This window comes from Callorhinus ursinus, unplaced genomic scaffold, assembly GCF_003265705.2.
Source record: "Callorhinus ursinus isolate GAN/ISIS: 27379988/994484 unplaced genomic scaffold, GSC_fseal_2.0 scaffold32, whole genome shotgun sequence".
In the NCBI taxonomy this organism is placed as follows: Eukaryota; Metazoa; Chordata; class Mammalia; order Carnivora; family Otariidae; genus Callorhinus; species Callorhinus ursinus.
This window is the reverse complement of record NW_027397094.1, coordinates 2,913,877-2,931,835: the sequence shown is the minus strand read 5'-3', so window position 1 is coordinate 2,931,835 and position 17,959 is coordinate 2,913,877. Positions and strand designations below refer to the sequence as shown.

General features: G+C 37.5%; 1 protein-coding gene across 1 annotated transcript in view; it reads right to left on the bottom strand.

The window, feature by feature from the left end:
* The window catches only part of PCDH15 (protocadherin related 15), a 1,645,434-nt gene that overhangs the window by 540,789 nt on the left and 1,086,686 nt on the right, over positions 1-17,959 (bottom strand). The window contains exons 6-7 of the mRNA XM_073878941.1: positions 16,137-16,297; positions 2,743-2,898 (exon numbers count right to left, since the gene is read on the bottom strand). Of these exons, the coding sequence (XP_073735042.1) occupies positions 2,743-2,898; positions 16,137-16,297 (317 nt within the window). The remainder of the gene's footprint in view (positions 1-2,742; positions 2,899-16,136; positions 16,298-17,959) is intronic.

Below are 17,959 nucleotides of genomic sequence, written 5' to 3'. Positions count from 1 at the left end.
TGTATATATAAAATCATATATATTTATATTTGTATTTATGCAGGATTTATATATATAATGAGTGAAAATATACACACACATGTACATATATGTGCACATAATTGCAGCATATGTGTGTGTATATAAAATCACATATATTTATATTTATATATGTGCAGGATTATATGATATATATGAGTGAAAATATACACATGTACATATATGTGCACATAATTGTAGTGTGTGTGTGTGTGTGTGTGTGTGTAGAGACACACACATACAAGCCAATTACACTAAGACCTATGGATGATCTACTCAAATAACTGAAGGATGAGAAAAATAGCTAAATCTCATGTTTTTTCTTGTGATTATATCATGGTTTAAAGAAACTTTTGGTTCTTTCCAAGCAATTACATATAAAAGAGTCTGAGCAAAACCAAATGGGGGGGTATGACCATCGATTACACATGTTCTCAGATCAAACCACGGAAGGGACAGCCATCAAATCCCTGTGGGAGGATCGCCTCTGTGGACTTTAGGGAAATGTGTGAGAGAGAACCCTATATGGGTAGCTTTGCAAAGAGACCTGGGCTTCAACAAATAACGTTTAAGATAAAAGGTTTAACTTTTCTGTAAATTTGTATCACTCCAATTGACATTTATGCAGAGGCTGTAGAAGTTAAGAGTCTGGATGGACCGACCATCAGTGACCATGAGCAGTCAGGGATGACTTTGGAAATAGGACATGGAAATCGGTCTTGAGTGAAGCTTGAAAAGATGAATAAAAATGGGAGACTTGAAAGGTAGGGAGGGTCTGGTTATAAGTACAATGCATGGTGTCAGCGTAGCCCTAGAAATGGAAATGTTTGGGAGACGTGCGGAAATTAAGCTGGACAGTTAGGCAGTAACAGAGAGAACCTCATACTAAAAACACACGGAGGAAAGGTCAGATTATGGAAGGCCTTGAAAGTCAGCCAGTGGAGACAGATGACCTTTTTCCAGAAAATAATGAGAAATTTTACCCAATTTCTGAATAGGGGAGTGATCAGTTTAAAACAGTACTTGAAAAGGTTATTTTTCAGCAAGGGGCTGAGAAGGTTGGTGGTGGGGGAGCAGAAGTAGTCAGATCACACGGGGCACTCTGAGACTCAAACTGAACATTGTAAATTTCTTCACAAAAAAGGAATTAAAGATGGGGCTCCAGGAACTGTTAAAGGAGGTGCAAGAGTGGGTTTTACTATGAGATCTGCTGCCTGAGATAATTCATCGGGTTACCACCTTAATCACAGATGAAGTCAGCACTCACACAACAAAGCAAAATCCCGTTCAAAGAGTCTATTTCAGATGCTAAAATAATCATGTAACACGGTTAATTACATTAATTAGCATCTGTTTTAGCAGAAACCTGTTAAATAAAAGCAGCTCAAAAAAGTTAACTTTGACCAGTAAGCTTGTCCCATGAACCTTAAAGGAAGAATTTTTGTTTTTTTTTTTTTTTTAGTAATTCAATCTACAAAAGCTTATGTTATAAGAAACATCATTTCTTCAATTTTTTAAATAGAAGAATGTTGAGATAAATAAGATACATTTTAAATCATTTGAAAAAGCAAGTGTGTAAAGGTTAAAGGCCCAATGCTGTGTATAATGCCCCAAGCACATATTCCTCCTATAAAGCAGGCATATAGTTTTTAAGTTTAAAAAAAAAAAACATCTGGGAGGTAAAAATAATCTGCTAAAATATGGACTATTAAAAATGTGGTTCATTTTTTATGTGTCTAAAGTATGCATAATAGCTTTTGATACCAGAGATACATTAGAAATATTTTCTTAGCGGAATAACAAAAAATTAGCAGAGTGACCACTGGGTTTTTGTTTTGTTTTTGTTTTTGTTTTCTTTTGTTTTTATTGTTGTTTTAATAACATAAAAGGCCTTCTTGGCCCATGGATTTTGGCTCAAAGGGAAAAACAAAAGAAAGAAAAACAATAAAAAAGCACGTTCTAATGAAAGCAGTGATACTTAAATTTTTTAAAAATTATTTAATCAGCATAAGAATTGAGTTGTGACTTATATTTAAATATTTGTATATACTAGAACTTGATTTTAAAATTAAGGAAATAACTTGGGGCACCTGGGTGATTCAGTTGGTTAAGCATCTGCCTTCGGCTCAGGTCATGATCTCAGGGTCCTGAGATCAAGTCCTGCACTGGGCTCCCTGCTCAGTGGGGAGCTTGTTTCTCCCTCTCCCTCTGCCCCCCACTCTTGTGCTCTCTCACACTCTCTCTCTCAAATAAACAAAATCTTTAAAAAAATAACTAAAAATAAAAGGAAATAACTTTAAATTAAAAAAATCTCAGATATTCTCTTCCAGTATTTAATTCCTGCTACCACCTCAGAGATTGGAAAACAATCAGTTCAACAAGTTACGATGAAAATAAATAGCTTCTTTTTAGCCTCAGTAAGCATATATGTGGATTTGGGCATGAAATTGTCCAAGACGATCACAAATACCAATATTTTGGTCATTATTAGAAGCAAATCAGATTTTGCCCATAGCAAAATGAATTCCTGAGATCTTACCAGACGTCACCCAGATCTTATGTCTTCTGAAGCACTAGTCCCTAAAATGTTTTGTTTATTTTTTGGTTATATTTCTCAACAGCTAACCCTATTATTGTGGAGCATCACTTCAAGGCATGCACAATATCCAGAGAGCTACACAGATCAATAAGAAGGGCACAAAGGAAGAGGGGCTGGAAACCAACCTCATTCACGGTGGCATAGTAGTTCTCGTGTTTGAACGTGGGTGAGTTGTCATTCCTGTCCCTCACCACGATTCGAACTTCATGGTAGATCACAGTGCCCACCTTCTTGTTGATGCACTGGACTTGCACCACGATGGAGTGTATGTTCATCGGGGGCTGCAATTACAGAAGTTGCATTTTTTTGTTAAGAAAAGCACTGAAACAGAAGCTTCTCACTTAACGGTCAAAGCCCACCTGTTTCATAAAATATTCTATGCTTGTTTATTTTAGAATAAGAATAATCTATAAAAATTGATCCATTTTCCCCCTTTTAAGGACAAGAGAAGGCATCTGTGATTATTTCACTGTTTAATTTATTTGTGTCTCTGAACATAGGATCTCAGCAAGCATGTGGACCACCAGAGGATCGGTGATGAGCACAATCACAGAAGTAGTGCAGAGATGGAGGGAAAGAATGGAGTCTGTCACTCCAGAAGGTGAAAAAAAAAATGATATGAACTTGCAATCCATAAAAACGATGTGTTAATGATAAAATCCTTGGGGAAGAGGGGCTGCACAATATGTGTGCTCATTTACACTTTTGCTAAAATATAGGTTTATAGCCGATAAAAATTAAAATGTAATCAGAAGAAGAATCTGTTCACAATCCAACCAAACTTAACTGTTCTAGACATTTAAATGCTTATTTGCTAATCTTCCTTTCTCTAAATATACACCTATTATACACACACACACACACACACACACACACACACACACACACGGTGAATCATCCCGTGTTTGTAAATACAGATTTATTACAGTATTTGGTATGAACTATGATGCTGTATCACATGATTTAATGTTACTCCATTATGAGTCTATAGCATAATTTGTCTTAGTACAAATGATAATAAGATGTTCTATGCTGTCCATTTTTATCATTATAAACCATATTTCAATAAATAATCTGTACATAAATATGTGCCCACTTGCCCCCTTTTTAATGATAAATTTCTGAAGATGAAAAGTGTCTTCCAAAGGGCACTTAGTAACTCAGGTCACACAGCCACAAGGTTTCAGAATTGGGATGCAAAACTACATCTCTTTGACCTGTGAGTCAAAGTGTTTAATGCTACAAAATATTCCCTTGCGGTTTTTAAATCTTCTTCAAGCTTCCAAAATTTTCCCTCTAAAGACATCCTTTTATCAGAATGACGTCTTCTGGCCACTCGTCTGAAAGACAAGGTCCCCAGTCGGCTCTCTCCTTCCAACTTCTCCCCTCACTGTTTATTTTTCTTTATTGCATTTCTCCCCTGCCTCTTGGCATATTACTCATTTAACATATTGATTTCAGTCCACCTCCCTTCACTGGCTTGGAGGTCCATGAAGCCTGGCGTGTGGTGTTGTCATGACAAAGGCTGTCTGCCCAGTAACCATACTGTGCCTGAGTAGATAATCGTGCACTCCTCACGTCAGACTACGTGGCTTCTGGCCAGTTATGGTGACCTACTAACCATACACTTGGAGCAAAATCTCTCAGTGCTTAGCTTACGCCTCTCTACAAATAGGGATAAAAACACCAATATGATAGGATCACTGTAAGTATCACCCAAGGTTACCCTATGCCAGGCACACCTAGCAGATGTGATTTTTTTATTTATAAAAAGTTAAATTCCCACAGATGTGATTTTTTTATTAATAAAAAGTTAAATTCCCAAGAAAGCAAAATACATGGAATTTATAAAATACAAACTGATAATCTTGGATTATGAAATAACTTATTAAATATTTGGATTGAAACCGATTTAAGGACACAGCAATGATCCCCGGAGGCTAAGATAAGTTCATTAAAAATGTCACATGCCGCATTTCTAAGTGAGGAGAATGCTGTAGAGACTATATCTAAACTGAAGCAAACTTTGCTGAATCTCAAGGTAATTTTTACAGCCAGGAAAGAAAAGGTAACTTTAATTTATTTGTACCGGACTGAATAAATGTACCTAGAGAGAATAAATTTAAGAATCATTAACATATGCAGGAAGGTATCTGGTGAAGGGTCATATAGCTCTGTGTTCTAATATATACCCCATTTCCCTTTTAATTACTGACATAAATGAAGGCATTAAAAATCTATGAATGTCACAAAGCTCAGAACAATATATCATACATTTAATGATGAAAGGCAACATTCAAAATCATTTTAATAAGTCAGAATGCCAGGTTATATAATGATATATTTTTACAATAATAAATTTAATTCACCTCATTGGTATCAGGACAGAAAAAAAACCCTTAATTACCCATGTACAATAATAAATGGCTACAAACATTAACGTGAAAACATAATTGTGACATTTTGATGAGTAAAAGATGGGTTTGCACACCAACACTGTAAATGGACTGCTGGGGCCGTAATACAAACTTTATATTCCTTAATAATATCAGATGCAATGATAGGTGGACTATATTTAGCACCATTTTATGGGCAGACAGTACGTGAAGTCTGAACACCTTGAGTAAGTGTGATAAAAACTGGGGATATTTAAGCCAAAAACTGCAAGATGCACCAGACATCTGAATGGTTATTTTGAGAAGATCTATTAACTTATTCATTGCAGAGAGCAGAAATAACAACAATGAATAAAAAATATCACAAAGCTTTTTTTTTCTTCAATATAAGTAGAGAGTTTATATTAATCCAGAGCAGCACAGAATAGAATGGACTATCGTATAAAGCAAGCCCATCACTGAAAATTTGCAACCTTGAGGCAAAAAGATCATTTAAAAAGATTAGGTCTCTCTATTTTTACCATGAGTTTGAAAATGTTTTCCTTAATAGATTTTTAAGGAAAGTCCTGCATATTTCAATTATAAAGTAAAACAAGACAAAACAAAACAACCAAAAAACACAACCCCCCAACCCCCAAAAAAACCACCACAAATACAAAAAACAAAACAAAACAAACAACAAAAAAACCCACAACTCCCCCCCAAAACCAGCATGAATACAAAAAACAAAATAAAACAAAAAACCAAACACTTGTACTGTTAGCCCTTCACACCCCTTAGAAGTCAGATGAAGTAAGTTCTTCTAAAGTTATTTATCTTCTAAATATTACAAGACACCTATAAAAGCATTTCCCCTCAACTTCTAGCGCTATACTGAGTGGGAGCATGGGAGCTCTGAGAAAGAGAGGTCACAATCTTTGCAAGAAGGGAGTCAGATGGACTGGGCACTGAGCTCCTATGTAGTCCTGCGACATGCCCATAAATTAGACATAACCAGGTCACTTGGAAATCTGGCCGCTCTCAGCTCTAGCTCCCTATGCAACTGTGAGTAGCGTGGATAGGCCTTAGCTTACAATAAATTCCAACCATAATGGATCTCGTTGAAGGCTCAAATTCCCTGCAGCTCATATATAACACACATTATAATCTTGCCTTGGAATGGATTCTATTCTGCTGTATAAGAAGGTCATAAATATATCAAGTGCAGTTCTACAAGTCAGTGAGAGTTTAGGGACTACAAAATGCTTAGGAATCTGATAGGGAAATTTTGGGTTATCTTTCATACCTGGTGGCAAAAATAAGTCCTGTCAATTTTATCTTCCCTAATTCTCTTACATTGCTTCATACATAAAGAAGAAGAAAAAAAAAAAACCTGTGTATAAATTGTTTTGGGCTAATTACTTAAAACAACTACCTTTCATATATACTTAGACATGTCAACTACTCTCCCACTTTAAAAATGAATGTTTAACATAATATCTGAATGCATATAAGTATGTTAGCCTACATGTGGGTATGGGTCTCGATATGCTTAGGTATTGATATGGTTTCATAAGGTTTTGAAATGATATATACCAATAGTAGATGGACGTTATCTCTGAAGAGTATGTCTGAAAGTAGAAAGTAAGGAAAGAAAATTTTCCAACGAATATGTAAGAATTTTGTAATTTGAAAGAAGACAAAAATTAAAAATTTTATTATGAGTTTTTCAGACAGTCACTTAGGATTTAACATGCATGGGCGCCTGGGTGGCTCAGTCGGTTAAGCGTCTGCCTTCGGCTCAGGTCAGGATCCCAGGGTCCTGGGATGGAGTCCTGCATCGGGCTCCCTGCTCGGCGGGGAGCCTGCTTCTCCCTCTCCCACTCCCCCTGCTTGTGTTCTGTCTCTCGCTGTCTCTCTCTCTGTCAAATAAATAAATAAAAATCTTAAAAAAAAGGATTTAACATGCAAAGTAAGGTTTTTATAAGAAATTCACTGATGTGAACAGTGCTGATTATAGCTTTCATCTTTAATCCAAGGGGAACTGAGTTTTCTCAAGAAATCATGTTGTTTGGAGGCCTTCTGGTTTAAAGAGAGAACAAATTTTTAGCCAACCCGTATAAGACTTGATTTTATTTTTCCTAAAGCAAAGGCCAACTTTACTCAATCCTCACAGGAATGAAAGGATTTTGTCATGATTTGTCTTCCTATGTACTTACTACCTTTACAAAATGAAAAATCTTCATTATTTCACAAATCAAGCAGAAGACAGTGAAAGGAAGTAAGATACCGCATGTTGTAGAAATTAGTTTTAAATAATGAAACAAACTTAAAGGAAATGGCTGGCCAAATTATGAGTGTCCCTCACAAATTAAAGTTTCATAATAAATGGTGTATTGACATAAGTTGCCTAAAGAAGAAAGTACTAGTTTGAAAACATAATTAGGATAATGTAATATTTAGAGAAATTTTTCATAAGCAACTATTAAGGACATTTGGTCTATTTAGTTGTATTTATTAAATTCAAAATTCAGTGTGGTTTGGGATTAACATGTAGTCCTTGTGAGGTAAGCAAATCCCATAAAACTGGTATGACATGAATATAAATATAAAGCAAGTCAAGAAGTTTTGAAGGTTTTAGAGTTTAGAGCAAGAAACTACATACCAGTGTAACATGAAGAAATCTTTTACATAGAGAGTGGCATTTAAGGCATTTCTTGGTAGTAGATGACATTCAACTGATGGCTGAGGGTAAAGGTAGTTTCTGATAGATTTAAAAGGGTACCAGGGAGGGGATCCCTGGCTGGTGCAGACGGTGAAGCCTCCACTCTTGGTTTCAGCTCAGGTCTGATCTCAGGGTCGTGGGATCAAGCCCCATGTCGGTCTCTGTGCTCAGCACAGAGTCTGCTTGAGTTTCCCTCCCTCTGCCTCTCTACCCACTCTCTCTCTCTCTCAAATAAATAAATCTTTAAAAAATAATAAAAATAATAAAAGAGGACCAGGGAAGGCCTGATCACAATGAGAAGGCATCTACTGACAAGATCAGAAATGTGTGTGGGGCACTGAATGTACAACAGGTTGAATCATGACATAAGGTGAGAGGACTATTAGGAGATTAGCCCAAAGTCCAAGCGAGGACTGAGAGGCTCATAGTGCAGCTATGCTGTTGGCCGTGGAGGCCAGCAGGCCATGGAAGGGAACGTGGGCAGCTCGGTGGTGACACGGACACTGGCCGGGGGCCAAGAGTCAAAGTGCAATGTGCAGCTACTAACTTAGGGTCTGGAAGACGAGAAGGTAAGATGTTTGGGATTTCCATGAACATGATTTCTCTCTGTTCAAAGCTTTAGAAAGTTTGCCCAGAGTTTTTTGATAAGTGTAATAGGACTATGCCAGAATCATATTTTTCTTTCTATTATTGTTTTAATTATCAATATCATTATGACCATTACTGTCCCATGCTCCATAGTGACGAGGGGATACTGGTCAAGTGAGACACTCATTTGGATTTCAAACATCTCATGTGATGCTCCTTTACTACTGAGACCTACTTTACATGCCAGACAACATATTTTGGTTGTTTTATCATTCATAACTCTTCATTTTACACCTTCACATTCTCTCTCTCTGCCTTTCTCTTTTCCCGAAGGAAATCTATGAAACTTCAGTAAATAGAAATAAAAATAGGGAATACAAAAATAATGACCATCAGGGCAAGACTTATGGACTAAGCTTGAAAATTGTCAAAAGCTCCTATATATACACTGTCATATAGAAGTTTTCTAGTTAAATGCAAATATTGGAAGCTTGAGAAGCTTTACATTTTATTTTAATCCCCAGAAATTTCCATAAAGATTATTTGTTATTTTACTTATTAACATTGAATCTTAAAAATATTTGTTTACATTAAATTTTCATTTAGTTCTATGCAGCAATAACTGTTTGAATGTTTCCACTAAGAGGTAGTTTATGGCCTCAATGAACAAAGTACAGAAAACATGATTTAGAATTCCTTCTGTGGGAAACACACTTTCCCCAACCACTGAAGAAAGAACAGGTGGAAATGAACATGGATCTACCATGTGGACAAGCCCTTCTCCCTGTCTTTGAGTCAAGCTGGTGAGTAATGAGGTGCTCTCTCTCATCAATTAGACAAGACACAGTGCCTGTGGTCAGTCTGCATTAAAAGCTTACAGGGAGCCGGTGAAATGGGGTGGAAATCAATAAGAGCCAAAGCTACATACAGCCAAAGAAATGGGTGGAAAAATTATAAGTACACAAAATAACCTGATTTGTGGGAAGAAGAAAACTCAACACATACACAGAGAAATGCAGAGATTAGAGATCACGTGGTCCAAGAACAGGTAGTTTCCTCTGTCCCTGATAAATTTGCAATATTGCTAAAATTGAAATATTTTTCATTTCTACGATGTTGATATTCTTCATACTCTTCACCCATTGACTTGAGCTCATCTGGAGGCATTTTTGTGCCTTCCTTATAAGCCAAAGGACTTTGAGTAAAATCAGAATATTCCTATGCAATGGTCTGAATGTTCTGTCCCTTTAAAATTCACATGTGGAAATCCTAATGCCCAGTAAGATGGTATTAGGAGGTAAGGGCCTTCAGCTGACTGGCACATATGTTTCAATGCAGAAAACATTCAACTTCAGGCATGATTTAAAAATGTACTGCTTCAAAAAGGCAAATATCCTTTTGTTATGCTACTTATAAAATATATCTTGGGGAGATGAGGGTAAGAGGCAGAAATTCTAACACCTGGTGAGTTTCATCCTCTACTTCTTATTCTTCTTTAACAACATGAATCAGGTGATTAGGTGATGAGATTAACACCCTTATAAAAGAGGCCTCAGAGGGCATCCTGGTCCTTTTCCACCATGTGAGAGTATAAGAAGTCTGCAACCTGGAGAGGACCCTCCCCCGACCTTGCTGGTTTCATACACTCAGCCTCTGGAACTAAAAGAAATAAATTTCTGTTGTTTCTAAGCCATCCAGTCTGTGGTATTTCATCATAGCAGCCCAAATGGGCTAAGACACTTAGAAAAGCATCATTGTATTTGAAAAGCACAGTGGAAAAAATTCCACTCACAAAACATTTCCAGAGCAATTTTCCCCTAAGAAGTACTAAAATAAATTCTACCCTGGTGACAATAATATGGAGTTTTTGCAGCTGTTATTAGGGTCAAACCCTGATTATTGGCTCTGTTTTGCTATTCAGAGCATTCACATTTTTTGTTATGATTCATTATATTCATAAAATGAACAACTCAAAGAATGTTGGCAACCACTTAAAGAGCTGTATGTCAGGAAACTAAGAGAATGCAGAGGTAGGTATACTTATATCAGAAAAAAAGAAAGAGATTCTAAAACACAGACTGTAATAAGAAACAAAGACATTACATAATGATAAAGAGGTCACCCAATGAGAGGGCATAATATTTGTAAACATTTATGCACATAACATAGGGGCACATAAATATATAAAGTAAATATTAACAGACCTAAGGGCAGAGACAGACAGCAATACGATAATATTGGAGGACTTTAATGCCCCACTTACATCAACACATAGATCATTCAGACAGAAAATCAATAAGGAAACATCGGCCTTGAACAACACATTAGACCAGATGGACTTAGATACCCATACAGAACATTCTATTCAAAAGCAGCAGAATATACTTCTTCTGAAGTACCCATGGAATATTCTCCATGACCAATCATATGGTAGGCCACAAAGAAAGCCTTAATAAATTAAAGAATGTTGAAATCATATCAAGTGTCTTTTCCAACCACAATGGTATGAAACCAGAAATCAATTGTAAGAAGAAAACTGGAAAATTCACAAATACCTGGAGATTAAACTACATGCTACCGAACAACCAACCAATGGGCCAAAGAAAGAATAAAAAGAGAAATTAAAAGAATACCATGAGGCAACTGAAAATTGAAATATAACATACTCAATTTAGAAGATGTAGGAAAAGGAGTTCTAAAAGGGACATTCATAGGGATAAATGTCTTCATCAAGAGATCAGAAAAATCTCAAATAATCTAACTTTACACCTCAACGAGCTAGAAAAAGAACAAATGAAACCCAAAGTTAGTACCAGAGTGAAAATAACAAATATTGGACCAAAAATAAATGGAATAGAGAATAAGAGAGATAACAGAAAAGGTCAACAAAACTAAAAGCTTTCTTTGAAAAGATTAACAAAATTGGCCAACCCTTAGCTGGACACAGCAAGAAAAAAAAAAGAGAGAGAGCGAACTCAGATAAATACAATTAGAAACAAGAAGGAGATATCACATCTGATACCTCAGAAATACAGAGGATCATAAGAGACTACTATGAATAATTACATGTCAACAAACTAGACAAGACTGCAAGAAACGGACAGATTCCTAGAAACACAAACCTAACAGAACTGAATCATGAAGAAACAGAAAATCTGAACAGAATGATTACTAGCAAGGAGATAATATCAGTCATCAAAAAACTCCCAACAAAGAGAAGTCCAGGACCAGATGGCTTCACTGGTCCGTCCTACCAAACATTTGAATGAATACCAATCCTTCTCAAACTCTTCCAAAAACAGAAGGAACTCTTCTAAACTCATTGTATGTGGACGCATTACCCTGATACCAAAGCTAGACAAAGACACCACAGGAAAAGAGAACCATCAAGAACTGCAAAATGACTTGATGTCCAAAATAGGAGATTGTTTTGAAAAATAATCTCAATTTATTCATCCAGTAAAATGCTATGCAGCCATTAAAAACAATTATATATACATTCATTCACAAAGAAGGATGTATATTACAAATCACATTAAACAAGCAGGCTGAAAAGGGGGCACCTGGTGGCTCAGTCAGTTGAGGGTCCAACTCTTGGTTTCAACTAAGGTTGTGATCTTGAGGTCCTGAGTCTGAGCCCCACACTGAGCTCTGCACTCATCAGGGAGTCTGCTTGAGATTCTCTCTCTCCTTCTCCCTCTGCGCCTCCCCTCCATGCTCTCTCTCTCTCTCTCTCTCTCTCTCTCTCTTTAAAATAAATAAATAATTTTAAAAAGCAGGCTGAATGCATTATATACAGTATGATATAAAGACACATGCCTATATATATACATATATATATATATATATATGTATACACACACACACACACACACACATATAGCTTGAAAAAATACACAGCAGGATAAATATTAAATACTTTCTTTAGATGGAAAAGCAATGTTTGTACATGTGCTTTTTATTTTCTGATATGTGCACCATAGGCATGTATTATTTTATAATTAAAATTAAAATTTCCAGTTGTGATTAGATTTGGACTAAACACACTGATTTTCCGTGCTCCTCTCCTAGTAGCAACAGTCTATGCTTCACATAAAACAGACGGGTGCTGGGTGAAGAATTTTCAGAATAAAAGCCTTTAGACGGATGAATAAAGCCCTGAAAGCACTGTGGCATCAGAGTGAGCAATTCATAAGAATTTTAAAAATTTCAAAGGTTAATGTAGGACATGGTAAACTGCACTGAAGCAAGAGGTTACACTGAGATTTATTTTTTCTGAGGCACATGGCGATCACTTTCTATTAAGGGAAATGTGGCAGACATCTAATAGCTAGGAAGATACGTAGGGAAAGCATTAAGACTAGAGCAAGTTACTCCAGTTGGACAGGATATAAGAGTACAAACGCAGTAAATAATCATTCCTTCTCTTGGTTCCCTTTACAATTCCTGATTTTGAGATGTAAGATTCTCTAACAATTTGGGAGTAAGGAAAGTAAGACAATACTTTATCCAAGGCAAGATCTGTACCGTGGGGTCTTTGTAACCTTCGTAGTTAGGCAAACTCTTGAATTTGAAGGCACCTAATTTATTCATGAGCAAATAAACTTTTTCTTGGGAAATGAGTCCATTGATTTGATCAGATTCCCGACCAAGTGCTCCCCCTCCCCAAAATGAAGACTGACCAACAAATCCATCATTCAAAGAGCAGATTTCAGCCTAGTACCATTATTTCCTTGATTTGTGGAAATTTAGTAGTGGTAAAAAGCAATTAGGTGAGCCTCCAAGTATTTCTTAATGATGCAATTCATTCCTGATATGTTATAGTGATTTGGCAGTTCCTTGACATCAAACTGTTTTTTCCACTTTTATTGTCACTCTAGCTCGATGGCCCCCTTTGCCGGCTAGCAAGTCCACACCACTCCTATTCTTCTTATGGTTCTGACTTCTATGCTACTCCTTTCACTGTGTTTATACTTAGACTTGTAACTCTTTGCTTAAAGCCAGCTCACACATTTATCCAAGAGGAATTCCCTGACACCAAAACCCAACTATTCAGCAGCATGGCTTCTTAGGTAATTAGCTAAGTGGACTTAGACATTCTCCACCTAAAAAGAGTACATGAGAACAGCAGGCTAGCAAAATATACAACAACAACGATACACAACAAAACAGCAAGCAAACAAAAATCATGGAAAGCTAACAGAAGATAGATAACCTTTTATGTCTTTAAGAAAGACTTTTTTTTTTTTAAAGAAAGACTTTTATAAAGCAAAAGCCATCTATCATCTACAAGACTGCATAAAATGAAAAACATGCAAAAGGGCATCATATCAGAATAGGATGAGTACACCTAGCTATGGAGACAGATAAAAAATCACCCCCATTGCTTTACTGTTCTCATTTCCCCATAGACAAGTGCTAAATTTTAGACTGGCTATGTCTAAATGTATCACATAGTAGATATATGAAAAAAAATTAGCAAAACTTTAAGATTCCTTCCACCTCTAAAATCCAATGATTCTGCAAAGCATCTGTAATCAGCAAACTCTGAAAGCTACTATATTTTAGGTGCATTCTGTGTCTAGTTGAGTCTTGCCTTGAGCTCATATGAACTCTCATCATCTCTTTAGTACTGTCTTCCGGTGATCTCAACGACTGTGTTTGCCAACTCGATATCCTGCACATATGTGAGCCTGTGTTTGGCTTTTTATTTATAGATTCTCCTCTACAATATTCACTTCACAACTGATATCCTTTAGATGTCCTTGTCTACAGCATCTTTAGACAATTCAGGTAGGTGTCCACTGACTACAGTTTAATCTACAAAATATCTTGGCAAGTTTAACTAGACCACAACATTCCTAATTGAAATGGACATTTTAAGTAGAAGGAAATTAGTTTTGATTATTGTGTTTAAAAAAAAAACAGCCCAGATGATTCTTTAAGTGATACTTATGCATATTTTTGTAGTTATTACCTTCAAGTCAAACCATGTTAAGTGTATTCCCATGGTACTGTTTCAGTTTTGCTTATGTCCAATAAATGCTGCCCTTATCAGAAATAAAAAAAAATAATACGAGGGAAGCAGATACTTATCTTTCAAAGTAAAGATAATTTTTGGTAAGTAATTAAAATAATGTTTTAGGTTGGAGACACAGAACACAGTTTATTTATACTGAAGGATATCCTTGCTCTCTACTCATAATTCAGACTAAGAACTTGTGCTTTTCATATGAAATGAAACAAAAATGTTCTCAAAAGACAATGATTTTCCAGCAAAACAGTAAATTATAATTATCTATTAAGTTAAGAAAAGGAAAGGATATAAAATAACAGTGGTCTAAAAGAGAGAAATATTCTCTAATTCTGCTAGCAGGTTGCATTATGAAATGCATGGGACTTGGATATGAATGTCCCTAATTATGGCCAGTACAGGATGCCTGCAGGTAATGCAGCTGGGGGCATTCTTGCAGCATGCCAGACTGGGCCGTTATCCAGACTGCTCTCACAAAACTGAAGACATATAAGATAAATTAAACAAAGACAGCAACTGTCCTTTTTCCATTTTACACCTTCTAGGTGCCCAGTCTGAATTGTGAAGTGTGGGGTAGAAAGAATGTGCTGTGATGGAAGGACACAGTGAGTGGGGGGCGGTGGGGCAGCATCGAGGCGGACTTCTTCCCCTACGTGGACCCTGACAGTCCCACCCCTCCTCTCCACCCTGCCCAGCTTCCCCATCCGTGACCACAGTTCCATCAGTGGCACTGCAGCCCCCCAAGAGGACAAAGACAGCCCATCCTGGTGGGAGAGTCCTCTGCCCTGCCCACCTCACCACAAAGCTCTGAGAGACTCTGAATTTTAGATGTGAAATGAATGAGGGGTCCTCCACCCCACACCGCACTGTAAAGTGGATCATAAATCTGAGAGACTCAGGTTCACCAAGCTGAATGTCTGACATTTGGACTTCATAACCTGGAAATTTGGAAGTAGGCATGTTGGGATGTACTCCCAAGGTCCTGTACAATTGCTGTTATAACCAGCCCCCTTGGTCCCCCCACTCTCTCTCTCTCTCTTTCTCTCTCAGAGGCTTCTCTGCACTGAAGGCTGGAATGCAAAGAAGTAACAACAGAGTGACTTTGGAAAACCACATAAATCTACTCAAGTCTTTCAACTTCTTCAGAAGTGAGACATTCAACAACTTTGGTCATTTAGCTGTTCTTCATAACAGAATACCTAGGTTATGCTGCCTTCATACCTGGTCATGTGCCACCGCTGGACTGGCACGGTACCAGGAAACTCGCCTTCCCCTTCTCTTAATGTCTTTCCAGCTCAAGAAGCACACCGCCACACACTCATCGCTCAACACACGCTTGCTCCTTGTGAGAGCACCTTCTGGGTCCAGCCCAACACACTGCGTCCTTGAGCCCCCACGCTGCGCTGCCAGACCCTCGCCCAACACACTGCGTCCTTGAGCCCCCACGCTGCGCTGCCAGACCCTCGCCCAACACACTGCATCCTTGAGCCCCCACGCTGCGCTGCCAGACCCTCGCCCTGCTTCTCCTACTCTCGCAGACCCACCATCCCGTGGTCGGGGCACTCCACCCTCAACTTGTTCCTGGATGTCAGGGAAAATACAACAGCTCTCTCAGGCACAGATGCCCCTTCCCTCCTTATTCTTCCTTCCGGGAGTTAAAAAAAATGTTTTTTGTTGATAAGCACAGAAAATCATGTCAAATTCTACAAAGAAAGTTTGTTGCCCTATGAACAAACACATGCAGCTATTCATACCACAATAACTTGTGACAGGACAAAGGAGAAAAGAGTCACTAACGTCTCTATCCAGAACTCTGCCCGTGCTGTTCAGGAAGAGCATTTGCTTAACAGGGTCCAGCAACACCCAGAAATCCACGTTGTCCTTTAGGGAAAGTTCGATGGTGGGGTCTGGTCCTCCAGCAGTCCCTTTGATCAGCATGTTATCCACCAGAATCGTACCTGCGGGCCAAAGACAGTTATTTGAAAACATATGCTACTCGTACGGATTCTTGAGACCCCAGCTGACTGGCAAATCCATTTTCAACCAGAAAATATTCAATGTTATATCTGGAATGATACAGAAAATGTCCTGTCTCCAAAAGGCGAGAATAACCTTTATTCCACTATTTATAAATGAAATTTTTGGAAGATGAGGGTGGTGGGGAGAGATTCAACCACTTGGTAAGTTTCATCATCTATTTCTTGTTTCCCTTTTGACAACTTCAATCTGTTCCCCTCCCTGTCCATCACTCCTCACAGGTGTGATTACGGGGTTTCAACCCGAACAAAAGGAAATGCCTGAGACAGAGAATGATACTTCAGTTCCCTCAGTTAGACTTCTGATATGAAAAGAGATAGCCTGAAAATAAGAGAAAGGAAGAAAAGGAAGAGATAAAGAAGTAGTAAGGACTCCCACAGTGAGAACTGCTTCTTTCTTTTTTTGTCTTGGAGCAAATCCATAAAACATAGATCTTAATGTGAAAGACAAAACTAGTGTGCAGATACAAGTCAGACTTCATTCTTCTTGCAGACGTGTCTGGGGTACTTGACCAGAACAACACACTATTCCAATGGAACATTTCGGTGATTGCTTTCTTACTATCTTTGCAGCAGGCTAAATTGTAGACATTTGTAGAGTGAGTTGAAAAGACAGCACATCTATAATCTTCCCTATTTTGTTAAAAATTCCATGCATTTTGCAAGTTGGATGCAAACAGAACTGATGCGATTCAAATCCCATTTTTCCCCCATACAGCAACAATCCCTCTGCCAAACAGTAATGCACTATAGCTTAGGGCAATCATTTTCAGCCGATCCATTTTATTAAAATTATGGCATCGAGAAGAGATAGGGCTATGCAAATAAAAATGTACCTTCCTAAAGACATTAGAATAAATGGCATATATCTACAGAACTCATTGCCTTAGGATAACATACAAGAATATATAGATAATCCATAAATATAAATCTAGCTTGAATAACAATGCAAAATGTATCTGCTGCATTTTCTTAAGACATGGAATTGGCCTATATGTTATATCATTGCATCATCACAAATAAAAACGGGGGTCTATTTGGAAGATTTTCTCAGCAAATTAATAGTAATTAATAATAATAAAAGCTATACTATTTTTGTTTCTAATAGTATTATCAATGAGCTTCATCTGCCTGGGGAATGTTGAAAGGAACCACCCTTTCACAGCAATAAATTTGAATAATGTTTAAACACATACTCTCACACACACACACACACACATTTCTAAATGGCAGATTATCTCCTACTTTATTCACATATCGGTACACATGCCTGTAAACACAGAGTGAAACTGATCCTTCTATTTTTCATAGAAATGACAACTAGATTCCCTACAGATAATACATCCAAAAGTACATTCAGGCGATGGTGGTATTTTCTGACCTGGGAATATGTTCAAGGCTCAAGTACATACTTGTTTACAAATACGTCACACCACCAACCTTTGAAAAGTTATTTCGTAAGTAAGTCAATATGTAATTAGGAAATTAAATGAGGCTCTATTTCCTGATGAAGAAAAAGATACAGAAATGCACAGCAGCGGGTCAGCTAACAGCGCTCATACCTCGACTCAGCCTGCCTTACAG